The sequence below is a fragment of the Cyprinus carpio genome, chromosome A18, assembly GCF_018340385.1.
Source record: "Cyprinus carpio isolate SPL01 chromosome A18, ASM1834038v1, whole genome shotgun sequence".
Taxonomy (NCBI): Eukaryota; Metazoa; Chordata; class Actinopteri; order Cypriniformes; family Cyprinidae; genus Cyprinus; species Cyprinus carpio.
In genome coordinates, this window is record NC_056589.1 from 25267633 (window position 1) to 25283675 (window position 16043).

The 16043-nt window shown below is 35.2% G+C and overlaps 2 protein-coding genes across 2 annotated transcripts; one reads left to right on the plus strand and one right to left on the minus strand.

Moving 5' to 3' along the window:
• Positions 1-228: 228 nt before the first annotated feature.
• LOC109094410 (neuropilin and tolloid-like protein 2) lies at positions 229-7214 on the minus strand. Its single transcript, XM_042775615.1, has 10 exons — positions 6991-7214; positions 6133-6189; positions 5827-5970; positions 5399-5647; positions 5188-5235; positions 4408-4535; positions 3325-3553; positions 2788-2901; positions 2255-2385; positions 229-1392 (listed from the first exon to the last, which is right to left on the minus strand). The coding sequence occupies exons 1-10, from the start codon at positions 6998-7000 to the stop codon at positions 868-870; spliced, it is 1635 nt and encodes a 544-aa protein (XP_042631549.1). The 5' UTR covers positions 7001-7214; the 3' UTR covers positions 229-867.
• A 6166-nt stretch (positions 7215-13380) lies between these two features.
• Positions 13381-16038, plus strand: LOC109110094. The gene is made up of 2 exons (XM_019123134.2): positions 13381-13549; positions 14696-16038. The coding sequence occupies exons 1-2, from the start codon at positions 13396-13398 to the stop codon at positions 15400-15402; spliced, it is 861 nt and encodes a 286-aa protein (XP_018978679.2). The 5' UTR covers positions 13381-13395; the 3' UTR covers positions 15403-16038.
• Positions 16039-16043: the final 5 nt, after the last annotated feature.

The window sequence follows — 16043 nt, forward strand, 5'->3', positions numbered from 1 at the left end:
CTACTAAAGAAATCATCTGCAGACCTTCTGACAACTTTTACTTCACCAAGAACAATTTCTGATGATTTTTCAGTGGTTTTATCTCTATATATACACTATCATAAATCATATAATTCAATTCAATTATCAAATTGATCAAAAGTGACAGTAAAGATGATAAATGTTATAAAATATTTCTATTTTAAATAAATCTTTTAAACTTTAGATTAAAAAACAATGAAAGATGTATCAGGTTTGATGCTGAAAATTCAGCTTTGTGGAACAGGAATAAATTACATTTTAAAATATATTAAAATAGAAAACTGTTATTTTACTGTACCCCAAACATTTGAATGGTAGTGTAAGTGGAACATTCTTTGTATTAAACTATCAAAATGAATTTATTAGTAACACAATCTTCTAGTTGAAAACTGGCTCATGGTGACACAAAGACATGACCTGCTGGTTATGAATATATGAAAAAAAAAAAAAAAAAAAAAAAGGAAAAATGGACTAATAGCTAAGGAATCATGAGAAAAAAAATTTTATAAGCAAAAGATTGTGCAAAATACCGTCTCATGGCCAGTAAGAGATATTTAACACCAATTCACCCACCATTGGCAGGTGTGATAAAAGTCCAGATCTACATCTCTATTTTATATAATATGGTTTGGAAAATGAAAATAACACCAATAAAAAATACTGGACCTGGCTTGAAATCAAGTATAGGACGGACAAAGCAGGTACTGAGAATGATAAGAAAAACGTTGAAATAAAATAGTAAAATAAAAAAACAAGGTGTGGCTAAATGTGAACATTTACAGCTCTGAATTACATTATTGAATTTTTTCACATGACAAATAAAGTGTCCGCTGACTTCCGCTCCTCTCAGAAGTCCATAGAGAGGGAGCGCTGTTGGACAGGGTTGGCATGGTTACGCACCATCACGACGTTGCGTCCACGGGTGATAAACTCATTGTAGTCGATCTCCTCCATCACCCGTCCCTCCAGCCCCGGCTCCTCATCTTCAAGTGCCTCTCGCAGACTCTGCACGCTGTAAGCGTGAGCGCGTGGGTCGTGCGTCAAAGGGTGCGAGTGTGAGCTGCTCCTGCGTCCGTGGAAACTGCCCCAGCCTCTGGCCCCAACAACCGTACTCATCTCATCAGACGCCTGAGAGAGACGATGCACTCTGCTTGTCATGACAAAGGAGGCGGCGCTGCTCGGAGCACCACAGTGATGATCGTGGACGCAGCGGGACACACTGGAGGAGCGGCGGAGTTTCTGCAGACTCTCCAGCTCCTCCGACAGATCCTCCGGCAGATCCGCTTCCTGCATGGAGAACAGCTCATAAAGAGGAGGCTCCAGCCCCTCCTGCATCTCTGCAGCGCTGAGCAGAACTTTACGGCTCAAAACCTGGAGCAGATATATACACATCAGCAATATACAAGTTGATTCATGTAAAATGTTCATGCATCAAACATATATAAAGAGATTTAATGCTTAAAGTCATTGTACTTTGGTAAATTTGACCTATTTCTGAGTGACACAATATATTCAATGAGAAAAAAAAAACATAAATGTATGATTTAGATTTTAAGAGGGATTTGTGTCAAGTAAAAAGGAACTTGTTTCAGAGATGGAGAATTCAGTTTTGATAAAAGATTGCAAAAAAAAAAACATGTTTGTTAAAATGTTGAATAAAGTGCTCATTGAGCATGCACAATATGAGTGGGTCTGTGCATTAAATATGTAAACTAGGTGTTTTGTAATTATTATTTAATTATTCATTTTAATTAATGGCTTTTTTCCATTATTATACATGCTGCTTAGTTTTGCCAAGAATCATAATCATGTTTATTTTGGTCAATATTGAGTTCATGTTTATATACCAATATGACTCATTATATGTGTCTCATTATACAATTTATTTATCTCATTTTTAATTTAAAGTTTTTTTTCAGTTAAATGACACTTTATATATAATCGTCCAGGCTTACAGAATGATGTTTTTTTTTTTTTTTTTTTTTATGGAATAACATTTTCTGATGCATCATTTACAATTAGTCCAGGAAGATGTACTTAAAAAGTCAATGGCCAGTTTAATTACTTATATTATGTTGACATTATTTATCAAACTAGTGAAAACCTTTCAAACTGCAAAACAGAACATTTTTAACATAGAAAAAGTATATAATTTTTATATTGTATTACTGACCCCTGTGGGAAGGTGTTAATGTCTCATTCTAAATGGTGATTTCTCTATATAAATAGTAACCTTTTTTCTTGGCTGCTTCATTTGTATAAATACAGATATGATGAGAAGAAGCAAGACCACACCAGACGACACTCCAATCACAGTGCCATGAGTTTTATTCATCTGTTGGAAGAAACTTTTGGACTTTTTTTCTGTGAGAGACAAGGACAACAAACACAAAAGAAAGCTGAGTAAGAAAAATGAATATTTCTCCAACTAAATGAAAACAATGACAATAAAACTGAATTTATGAATACTTATTACTGCTTTACATAACCATGGTTCATAGCATTTCTGTACTCCATAATGACCCTTTAACCCATGTCCATTCCTTCATAGAATAATAACTTAATATGCATATACAGTATGTGCTTTATACAATATTACTTTAGTGAACATCAGTCCATTGAGGTCAAACCCCTGAAGGAGGGAATTCAGTTCTCTAAAAGATATGGACTAAAACATCTGCTTGCTAAACTATCCATTAAAATTCTCAAGAAAGCTTTCATTAGCGACTCTGGTTGGAAAACTGGCATGTGAAAGCACACTTTTACCTTTACAGTTGTTCTCATCCCAGGGAAACATACAATTTTGAACACCATTACAAACCAGAGAGTTGTTGATGCACATGTTGCTGTGACAGAAGAATGTGTTGGGCAAACATGGAGCTGCAAAACAGAGTTATTTAATGAGACGGTAGCCATAAATGCAATACTAATTATGTCCACATGATGGACCTCTCACACAAGATGTTTGAAATCTAGTACTGCTGGTCAGTCTATTTGTGTTTGTCACAAACATAAAGATGTTTTTGTGTGTTTTTATTATATATATATATATATATATATCTATATATATATATATATATATTTATTTATAATGTACTCCTAGATAAAGGATTGAAGCTAAAGGAAGATTTCATCCAAAAAGTTCAAACATGCAGAATGGAAAATTAAATTTGTGAGCTTTTTTAAAATCTCCTTATGCATTCAATGGACAAATAACAGCATATGGGTTTGGAACAACATTAGGATGAGTAAGTAATGACAGAATTTCCATTTCTGAATGTAAAAAGGTAGATGAGCACTTACGTTTAGCAAATACCGTGAAGAGAATACGGAAGCGGCTCATTTTGCTGGTCTCATCGGCCCACATTCTGACCACTCCCACAGCGTTGTCAAGCATGATGTCATTGGCAACGGTGCTGCAGAACTTGGCCTTTAGATCTTCAATGGCATTACTGCCTTCATAGATTGCAACAAAGTTCTTCTTACACTCATTTGAGTTCTCCAACTGATAGTCCAGAAAGCGGAGATAGATCTGTGTGTGAGATAGTAAGTATGAATAATGGTATATATAAAGTTTTATTCTGTGCCTCTCTGAAAAACTGTTTGATTCTGATTGGTCATTCACAGCATTCTAATGCAAAATATTTTTATATAAAGCCACAAAACTGCATAATTGCTCGTTTTCGCAGGCCACCTATTTCCTGCATATCTGTGCTAGTTTAATGTCTCTAAAGTCAATTTCCTCTTACATATTAAAATAATTTCAGCTTATAATGTTAATTTATTTATTCATTTGGTAAGAAAGTTTCATTTTTAAAATTTATTATAATTTATTTAAATTTATTTATTTTTTTTTATATTTTTTTTTAATTTTTTTTTTTTATTTTTTTTTTTATGGATTATTTGTTTTTGTTTTGTTTTTTAAATATTTTTATTTTTTAATTTTTATTTGATTTGTTTTTCAACTGAATTATGTTTAAAGTTCAAGCCACTAAAAATGTTCAATAGATGCATGATGTTCCAAAGTCATTGTAATTGTGGTAGATAATTAAGATCTCAATATTGACCAAAATAATCATGATTATGTTTCTTGCCAAAACTAAGCAGCTCTACATGACAGCATGGATAATAATGGGGAAAAAAAGCCATTAATTAATAATTAAGAATAATTTAAATGTACTCAATTTAAATATTCAATGCAAAAGCCAGTCGTATTGTTCATTGAGCACATTGAAGGAAGTGTTTATTTTATGATATGATATTTTATGATGATCAGCCAACTATATATTATCCTGTATCATACACAACTTCATTCCAAGACTTGACGTCACTGACTGTACATGATCCATGACAAATCTATGTGAGAGGAACGGATGTTTCATCAACCTTAGACATCGGTGGAGCTCGTATGGTCCAAATACAGTCCAGCGCTTCCCCTGATTTCACCTTATTTTCCTCCTCAACTTGACTAGATCTGATTATACCATCTGATCCAGACATTTCAAACTGACAGTCTGACGGGAGGAGACAACAGAATAGACAAAGACAATTAAATGAACATTATAGCATTAAAATATTACAGCTTATCTTTCAACTACTTGAGAAAGAGACCCGAGAGTCTGCAGACAGCGGCTGGGAAAAGTAATACTAATAATTTCTAGGACACTGAAATATTCAGGAGTTTACATAACTGATGCACTAAAGATGGAATTTACATTTATATTTGTTGGGTGCAGTAACCATAGCAACTGAAAAAAAAAGGATGAATGAAGTGTCATTCCAATTGGTAGCAAAAAATTGTGAAAAATCAAATCTCAAGTACTTTAACGGCTTTCTTAAGAAAAAGCCTTTTTCTGTAGGACTTGCCACGTCAGGTTTAGAAATCTAAAACAAATTTGCCATAGACCAGTATAAAATTCCAATATATATTTTTTTTTCAGATGTGAAAACAAACTACTAACAGTTTACTATTAACAGCACAAATGTTTTGAATACATTTGCACAATTTCCAACCATAAAATGTATGATTCTTTAAAAATACTATTTACGTAAGTAGTCAGTGCAGAAGCTTTTATACAAAGCTATTAGCAGACTTATTACAGGAATGAACACCCTGGAATAACCATCACTCTCCCCATACTACATACATACGTTTTTTCTGTTTACCTGGAATGGGATTCAAGAGTCCCCCAATATGGAGATGAAAGTCAGGATCTGGAAGCAAGAGAGGTTTTTGAAGGGGTTGAAAGTCAGGATCTGGCATGTGTGAGCAGGGCCGTTTCATCCCCTGCGCGACGAAAAAGGGAACTGAGAAAAGGGGCATCAGAGTAAAAGATTCTAAGCTCTAAATGCATGAAGACCTGCAACATGTATTTACCTGCAGTATATGAATACTCCACCCTGAAGCCTAGTCCCTCCAGCTCCTCATCGCTGGTAAACCTGATCCACATGAAGCGTCCGGAGGAGGTGACGATTCCTGGACTCTTTGTCCCGCAGTACCGATTAATCAACGGAGAGAAAACAAATGGCCCATCACGGATTTCAACGTTATCAAAGCGGCACTCAAAGGACGGCTCGATGTAGTAGATGTCATTGAAGACAAGTTGTATTCTCTTCCGTGGATGGGCTGATGTAGACAAGAAACAGAGGTTACCACATGAATAACTGAGAAGTACACACTACTGTTCAAAAGTTTGGAGTTGGTAAGATTTTTCAAGTCGGGATAACTGCACGCTGGAGCAGTGGGTGTGGTGAAAGATCAGCAACAAATAGGATAAATATCTGCGGAAGCTTGTGGACTCATACCCTCCAGTATGTACACGCACTCCTCGTTTGGTGGGTAAGGGTTGGGGTAGTTTGGAGAACTGAATGATCCTCCATTTTCCGTCTGGATCAAAGTTCCGCAGTGAGCAGGTTTCTTATACTCAACAGCTACATTCTGAGGCAAATCTAACAGGATACACACACACATACGATGATCTAATGGTTATTAAAGCAAAACAGATGGGAAAGACTCATGAAATGTTCATTTCAATTAATTTTTTCGGTTTCAATCTCTCACACTCCAAATTTAACACTGGCTTTGCATGCGAGGTCCCACTTCAAACCAACCTTGAGTTTTCTGAGCCAATGCGAAACCCTCCTCTATCAGGATAAGCAGAACCAAGGCTGCAAAAAAATAAAAATGGGGCATGTTAACAAAGTCTTGGAAGTCTCGGAGTGGTCTTGTACATCCAGTGAACTTTTCTTAACAAGATAAACACTATGAAGAAATCAAATACAACTCAGAAAATCGAAATGAACACACAAAAATGATGATATTTTTACATATACATTACCGTTCAAAAGTTTGGGGTTGATAAGAAATATTAATACAGTTTTTAAATAACTTTTCTATTTTAACATGTAAATGTAAACTTTATAGTTTACAAAATGCAACCAAAGTCTTCATTGTTTTCATAATATAAACATCATAATTACATTCAATCACCTCACTAATTTTACACTTGTGCTTATTGCTAACTTCACACCTGCTTTTACTGCTACTTGTGATGAGTTGGATGAAGGAAAAGCAAAATTCAGAAAAAAATTCATTAAAAATACTATGGTCTTACCAATGTACCATGTAAATATGCACTGTAAAAATGTCAACTCATTACAAATGAAATCTTAAGTTTCACTGAATTTGGTTGATAATGAATAAAAAATATTTTTAAACTGATAATAATTGAGAAATGATTGTGGCAAGTTAAATGGGGGGTGCTGTTAAAACAATTATGATGAATGTCATTGCTGTTATCTGATAGCATCACTGTACCATGGTTAACCACAGTACTTTACTATGATGTACATGACATATTCTCAAAACATATTTGACATTTGCACAGATAAGTTGGTATCAGATTTACAAAGACACAAGTAGCATTCATTAACAATGAAGTAACATCATTAATTAAAACATGAACTCACCCTCATGCATTTCCACTTTCACTGAACACTTTTGCTTTTGTGAGATTATCTAAATTTTCAACGACATCAAGTTAGACCGTTGCAATACGTCTCTGCAACAGATTTCACGAATAAAGAAGCATCTCCTTTCTGCAATAAATTCGAAAAAATCCATTTGAAAGCAGGAAAAAAGCACCATATTAAACTGGATACGCCGAGACGTCTACAGTAACCCCTGAGCGACGCGCTTCTATGACTTTGAGGAGGGAGAAGGCTCGACTCATGAATATTAATTAATTCCATGGCCCATGCACAGTATGTGCAATTGATTGGCTGATAGGAGCTAAATCTGCACCATTCTGTGCAATTGATTGGCTGATAGGAGCTAAATCTGCACCATTCAGCTGCTGATTAACAAATACTCATGAATATTATTTACAGTGTGTGTGCAAATACTCATGAATATTATTTACATCATAATACTTTTGAAGCTGCATCTGAAGAGGCTAAATATTGTTCGTAAATTTTAATTTTTTAAAGCTAAAAAATGGTCGTAAATTGTAAATCTTAAATACTCATGGCTTGTGTGTGTGGGTGTGTGTGTGTGTATGTGTGTGTGTGTGTGGAGTGTGTGTGTGTGTGTGTTGTGTGTGTGTGTGTGTGTGTGTGTGTGTACATGTATTTTGCTGCAATAATATAATGTAAATATGAAATTACACATAAAGATTTGAAACTGTAAATTAGAAATTAAATATATACAGCAGCATCCAAACTGCTTTAGACACTAAGGGCTGAGGTAAGTCAGAGCTGCCATATTTTAGTAATGTTTTGGTGCACTGCTAGTTTTGGGTGTCTCCCTTACTGAACGGACACATTTCGGGTTTTGAACCCTCTATTAATGAGTTGATTGGTTATGTTAGATTAGAAGGCATCTAAAATTTACAGTACTCCAGCCAGGACCAGGATTGAAAACCACATCTCTAGATTACAAAGATTACAAAGAAGCATCCACATGACCTAAGTAATATTCACAAGCTAAGTCTTGATAGTAGGATTCAGAATATTGAGGATGGGGTCCGCACAGCTGTTGGAAACAAGGGATTTGAGACTTAACACTGGTCTCTCGGAGGGGTCTGTTCCACCCATGAGCGCCTTATAAGCAGTATGGGGACTGAACTGGTGAGGCATGTCTTAGAAGCTGATTACATGGTCGCTGTAAGGAGGATTATGAATTCTAATAATCTCTTTGTCAATAGATTTGTCACACACTATGGCTTTAATAAAATTTAAACTTAGCAAGCATCACTACTATTGTTGCTCTTAAACCCTTGATCTTTGTATTAAACTTTGTAAGTTATCCCACAGTGTTTGTAGTACAAACACGAATGATGCCTCAAATCATGTGGCTCTAAGAGATCAGATTTATGATCATTGCCCATAATGTTATAGAGGCTTAGAGGTGGGGATAATCTTGGATCCATCTGAACTGGCAAATGTTTAGCCCTACAAATATTTCCCTTGATTGTATTTTGAAAGATGCATTATCATTTTCATCCTATGCATGTTAAAATCCTATTTAAGTCGGCACCATTCAACTATTGATTAATAATATTTGTGAATATTACATATGTCATGTGACTGTTACATCACGTTATGTAGCAGAGGTGAGTCAAAGCTGCAAAAATAACATTGAAACTTGACCTTCAGTATTAAACGAATAGTTCACCCAAAAATGAAAATTTGCTGAACATTTACTCACCCTCAGGCCAATGCAAGATGTAGTGTTTGTTTCTTCATCAGAACAGATTTGAAAAAATTTAACACTACTTCACTGTCTCACTAATGGATCCTCTACAGTGAATGGGTGCCGTCAGAATGAGAGTCCAAACAACTGATAAAACATCACAGTAATCCACAGCCACACATCTCCAGTCCACCAGTTAAGCGATCAGATGTATGACTTTTGCCCATATTAGAGGTTTGGATGTGGGGATAATTTTACATCCATCTAAACTAGCAAATCTATTTCCCATAATTGTATGACGAATTCTAAATATGCATTATAATTTTTATCCTGTATGTTGAGCGGTGTTCATTTAACAGGCCGGCTTTTTAGAAACTTGTAACCTTAGGCTACAAGTTTCAAAAGTAAACTTTGGCACTGTAAAAATGGAAGAAAAAAAAGTTTATCAAAGCCTCTTGAATTAAGCTCCAAACCAGTTAAAAATATGCACTGCGTAAATGATCACAGAACAGTTCTTTTCCATTCATGGCCCAACAAGACCATGCCTGCTGACAACTAACATAAAAACAGCTTTCATAAATAACTTAAGCTGCCAGTGTAGTATGATGGCACATATTTGCAATTCAAATTAAGCTGAAACCCCCTTTCATCTCTGACAGAGAAGATGAGATTCTCACCTGAGAATAGAGATTCTGCCACATTCATTTTGGCCTAGATAAGCCACTCTTACTGTGCTGAAGTCAACATACTATATAACCAATGAGATATAGGATCCACATTTGGCCAGTGCGCATCTAGTTTAAAGGTTTACTTACAATGTATTATGTTTTATTTATTATTATTATTAGTTAATAAAACTTTTATTTTTTTTATTACTTTTAACCACTTTTTTCATTGATATATAGCATTTTGGAAATGGATTACATTGTGGATGTAAAATGGGTTGTGACCATGGGGTGTGACACTTTGCACGTCTTGTGTATTTAGCTCTTTTTTTTTTAAACTAAAATTTACATTTAATAATTGCACAACTACTGTTTAAATGTGACAAGTCTTTCACTCTTTAAAGGAATAGTTCACCTAAAAATGTTCTTCATCTGAACAGATTTGGAAAAAATAAGCATTAAATCACTTGTTCACCAATGGATCCTCTGCGGTGAATGGGTGCCGCTGCCGTCAGTCCAAATAGCTGATAAAAACATCACAATAATCCACAAGTAATTCACACAACATCAGTTAACTCATCTACAACTTGGATGGCCTGAGAGTCAATAAATGTTTAGCAAAATAATTTTTTGGGTGCACTATTAATGTGCAATGAGGTAACCCCCATGTGTTACAAAAACTTGTAATGGAATGTAATCTGAGGCTGCAATTAAACATTTATATGAAATCACATTTATTTGGGATAACACTCAAAAAGAGCATCAGTTTTTTTGCAGCATGACTTATGTGTATTTGTCTGCATGCAGTTGCAGATCTAAGTCAGTCTTGCTGTTGCATCTGGTTGAGCGTTGAAGGATTAAGAAATTACACTGAAAGAAAGAAATGAAGGCAGCTGGCCTCTCTCTGTGAGAACATGAGGAGGGAGATGGAGAGAATCTTTCTGACTGAAGTCCTGATGTCAAGCAATCTTAGACTTCAGTAAATCTCTCAACATCCCTCAGACTAAAAATAACCTCAAAATACATTAAAGCCACCAGCAACCCACTCACACACACACCAAAGAGGTCAGAAACACATACTGATCTTCACTGGATTCACATCAAGTTCAGAAGCTGTTTGTATAAAGTATTAATATAGGTAACTTTTCTTTTACTAGTCTAACTAACCAGAAAATTGAAATCCCAAAAACGTTTAAGTCATATCCTTATTTACAGCAGTTTGATCTTATAATCTCGAGATGTCTGAAACTTGACCTTGGTGGAAACACAATGATTTGTGTAGAAATCTTGATGTCAACTCTCAATCTGTTTATAAGATCGCATGAGTTACATCATCAGACACATCTATGGCTATACATGTGATCAAAGACACAAAGGATAAAACCCAAGGCATTATTATTACACATGCTCTGAATAACAATGAAACTCATGTCTGGCCGGACTGACAGCATCCACTGCATCAAAAAGTTTTGGATTTTCAAGTTTTTTGTTGTTGTTGTTGTTTTTGTTTGCTTTACTACACAATAACAGAAACACAAATGCACACTGTGTATTAATCTGTTTTTTTAGAAGGAGATCTATGTTATTTCCTTATCCCCTTATGAAAAAGAAGTTCATTCAAGTGTGCTATTAGTATACTTCTTTTAAACTAAAAAATAGGAAAGTATGTTTTTAGTTTACTTTTTATGTACTTCTCAGAAATATACTTAAAATGACATTTAAGTATACTTGACTTATACTTACAAAAAGTCTAAATATATTTGAATTTTGATTGTTATACTTGTGTTCGTGTTTTCATTGTTTTAATTTAGAGGGTGCTAGTACACATCTTCTGCACATAATTTCCAAAAAAAAAAAAAAAATACACAAGTGAAGAAGAAAAAAGAAACAACAGATACTAACACGTTATCTAACACGATCATCTGGCATGAAACAGCATCAAAACTGTAACGTTATGGAATAAAATGTCGACCGATGAAGAGGTAATAATTACAGTCAAGCTTTAGAGTGTTGATCGACTCCATCTATGTTTTGATTATCATTCTGAATCCAATTCATAGTCTTTTTTTAGCTTTTTGTTCAAAATGTTATTTCTTTATTTTTTATGAAATTTACCCACATTAAAGTGTTTTAAAAAAGAATGCATGAAGCTAGAATAAAAAATGTTTTTGTTTACAAGCAGATACCCTGTTTTTTCTTTGGTTTTTTTTTTTGTTCAGATATTCATATAATAAAATGTATACAAATTTAAACCTAAATAGGGACATATTAGTATACTTAAATTATGATGTAAAGTTCACTTAAAGAAAACTTATGAGTATACTTGCAGTATAAAACTACTAAACTAGGAGTTTACTGAGACTATATTTAAAAGTGTACAAAGTATTTAATTAGTAAACTATCAGTATACCTGTAAGTTCACTTTTAGTATAATTGCAGTACAAACTACAAACATAGAGGTAAACTAGTTGTGTACTCAAAGTTTGCTACTGTTATACTTTCTTATACTAGAAAGTGGGCCAATTTAGTCCCAAGGAGTATTGAAACAGTACACTTACAAGTATACTACTAGAACACTGATATTTGTATACTTGCTAAAGTATACTTAAAATATACTTGAACTTTACTTTAGTATACTTAATAAAGTAAATGTGAAGTATACTACTTTTTTGGCAAGGGTCATCAGAAGGAAATGTATAATCTAAGTGGTGAGAGGACAATTTCAGAAGAGCAAATCCGATCCAAATTACAGAGCTGGAAAACACAAAGACACTATTCCAACTGTGCTACTGTCTTTCCTCCAAATTATGTTTCTTATCATCCCTGGGTATTTACTTTCTGTGCAAAGAGCTTCTTCCAAAAAAAGGACGAAAGAGCATGAAAATGCCATGACAGACACTGAGCGAGGAATCAAAATAAAGGGATTGACAGTTTTAGGATTGATAGCAGCTTCATCTCTCTGTCTCTCACACTCATTAAACAAGCAGCTAATTCTCACAGCTCTGCAATTACTGCTTCAGCTGTACAATTACTGCAAACAACAACAGCTGCCATCATCTTTAGACATAACACAGATGACTGCACACACACACACACACACACACACACAACAGAGATAAAGAGGGAGATGAAGTTGCATTAATGTGGTATTTAGAATATTAAAAGGGTAGATATAAAGCAATGTTTAATCTCAGGGCCATATGGTATTTATAAAAAAAACCATGAACAGTAGTAAAAAATAAAATAAAATAAAAATTCACTGTGCATATTCAGGGTTTCATCACTCTTACATATTACACTGCCAAAATTATCCACAGCTCTGTGTCTCCATCTTGTGTATATAAAAATGTATAAAAGTATAAAGCAGGCTATAAAAGTTAAATAATAGATAAAACTTTACACCAGCAATTTTTGGGCTGTGGTATTATGATAAATTATACAATATTACAAAATATAACAAATTTTAGAAAAAAATGGAACATGGATTATTTACAGCAGCAGGATGTGTCATGCGGCAAATGATCTGTATCTGAAGCCTACTTCCTGAAATACTGAATACTGTCGGATCAGTAATCGTATTTGTTGTGTCTGTGTAACTGTGTCGGTGTAAATATACAGCTCTGAATGCCTGGCATCACTGAACCGTCTGTGCAGTCTAAGAGGCAGAAAATGACTCACTTTAATCAATAGTTCCACATTTTAAAGGTTGAAAAAGAGAGCGGGCGGGGAGTGTCTGTGTGGAACACTGTTGACGGGGGAGTAAATCACGGGTAGCATTAGTTCCGATTCATTTTTACGACTCGGTTCGTTTGAGTGAACCAGTTCAAAACGGATTCTTTTGAGTCATCAAGTTTTCCTAGAAGTGCGGGATTTTGTTGTTTTCTACCTATGAATAAAAAATGAATTTGAATTATGTATGTTCTTTGAAAACATTATGTGTTTAAGCTTCCAACAAATTTTTCTGGCGTCTAGTTGTCACAGCCCAGTGGATTGCAACTGCTTTTTGAATCAGTTCAAATGAATCAATTAAAGCAATCGGTTCAAAAGAGCGATTCGTCTGGAAACTGTGCATCACTATCTGAGAGTTTTCCTCCCTTTTCACAGTCAGACTGTAACGTTACATCCCAGATACTGCCTCTGCTCGTGTCCACGCTTTCACTGTTCAACAAGGGTAGGTGTTTACTTAATTGATCATTTGATTTGCCATGCATGCATAATTTGTAATGTTAACGTTTTGGATTAGTAACGTACAATAAAGAAGTGTCCTGCTTATCGGTAACTTAGTCTCAGTAGGACTTTGCTTTGTTCCTCTCTGTCTCTGTTCCAGCTCTGATGCCACGTCAGTGGTGAAATTTATAACGGGGTTAAGCTCCACCATGATATATCAGGGTCAATTATTTAAAAAACTTCTTTGACAGTATAAGTTTTTCTTTAAATCGTTTTTCGAGAGTGTGGTCCCCAGATGAGACCCATGTTCAGAGCACTTCAGAAGCTGGAAGGTGTGGCTGAGATAAAATAAGAGATAAAATTGTCTTACAAATAAACTTTATCTATTTAAAAATAAATTAATATGGGTAAAATAATGAGAAGCTTCTTTTTTTCTTCTTTAATGTCCAGAGTATGCAAAATAAACACAGCTCTTTGTGCTTATATTTACATAAACGCCCATGGAAGCTGTTCATATCCATCAATGTGTGCTTGTAGCTCTTTCCTACTTAGTGGTCAAAAAAACCACAAAACCTTCTGCTGTCTAAAACCTAAATGTGAAACCATGATGGTTTCCATATTTCAGCATCATAGTTCAGACTTTTATCCAATATACTGGTTTTAAATTTTGTTTAGTTTTTTTTTCTGTTTTCTTTTCACACACACACACACACACACACACACACACACACACACACACACACACTTGTATGTAAAGCGCAGTAGTGGTTATACTTGTACATTTAAGTAGGCTAATTCAGTTGGTTTTTGTTCCACTGGCTGATGTTTTACATAAAATATATGCAAAACACATTCACCCCATGATACGTACATGTTAGTAACTTTTTCAAATTGTAACCAACAATTTTTTTCATTCAATTTGTCATTCCTGCTAAGGCAACTTCCTGTGGCCTTCCTTTCCGTTATAATGTGATGTTTATTATAATGTCCAGTTTATAGTCTGAGACCATCACCGTGAAACTTTTGGCCTTGGCCCAATGACAACCTCTTACAATGTTCTCCTAATATTGGAGAAAGTTTAGATTTTAGTGTAGTATACATGAAAATAGTTGTGAGCTTGCTTTACTGTGATATCTCTCTTTATTGCAAGGGGGCAGAATGGGAGCAAAGCTCAGTCGGAAGAAGAGTGAAGCGGGGTTAGGAGCAGAGACAACAGGTCCAGCTGTACAAGAGACTGAAACAGCAGAGGGCTCACCTGTAGCTGAAAATGCAGAGCAGAAATGTTCTGAAGATGAGATTCAAGAAGAGAGCAAGCCTGCAGAAGAGAAGTCTGACTCTTCAACCAGTGTTCTGCAAAGCCTTACACAAGCTGTAGGAGAAACGGTCACCGCAGTCACTGAACAGATTGCTGCACCAGTGGAAGATGTTGTAAACAAAGGTATCGAGGCAGTGGAGTCCGCACTGGCATCCGTCAGCCTGCTTGAGAAGGAACCTGTTGCTCCAGAGAAAGAACCTGAACAGAAGTCTGAACCTGTGGTAGATCTCGCTGATTCTGACGTTCTCCAAGAACCCAGCCTCTTGGATGACCTCCTGAAATCTCCAATCTCAGAAGCCCTCATTTCTGGAGTCACTATGGTGAGTGAAGCCATAACCAGTGGGGTAGTGGAAGACAAAATGAGTAATCCTGCACCAGCTGAGAACAAGGATTTGTTGGAATGTCTAGATAAGGTGGAGACACCCTCAGTGGACCTCCTGGACTGTAAACTGACCCATGAATCCACAATCCCTAATTCGGATCCATCATTCACTTTGGAAGATATGGGACAGAACGCAGCTGACACAGTCAACCTTATATAAACCACTGCACTCACCTCTAGAAAACAGCAGCGGCTTGAAGGTCATTAGGTGGCAAGTATGTCAGTACAATATTCAAGAAATTAAAAATTTAGTTTTTTTTTTTTTTTTTCTGAGGATGTAGTCATGAAACAGGGTTGTTTGTCATTCAGAGCTGAATTAAGGTAGCAAACTGGATGCAGAATTTCAATTCAAATTTGTATGTTAGAAAGAATTAAAATGAATTTAAAATTCAAAGAACTTCATAAAACTTTAATTTTATCAGGAATATTGTTTTGACAAAGCCTTATTTGAAAGTTTGGACCAAAGTTTAAAAAGCCTTGATGTTTGAAGGTTTATATTAGTCAGTAGCAGTTCTTTATTTCTGAAGTTTACACAACCCTGTCATGAAAAAGTTGAGTTACATGTAAAACCAGCCACCTCAGATATTTAATAACCATTCCTAAAATTATGCCTACTGAGTCGCTGACAAGCAGCAAACCAGCCATGATACATGTATTTGTTCTTCCTGATGGTCTATATTCTTCCGAGCTCTTATGTATGAACCATTTAGCCAGTCTCCCATAGAAGAGGAAAAGAATGTATGTTAAAAGAATGACTGTAATAAAGGAAAATAAAGACTGTAACACATCACAATGACATTG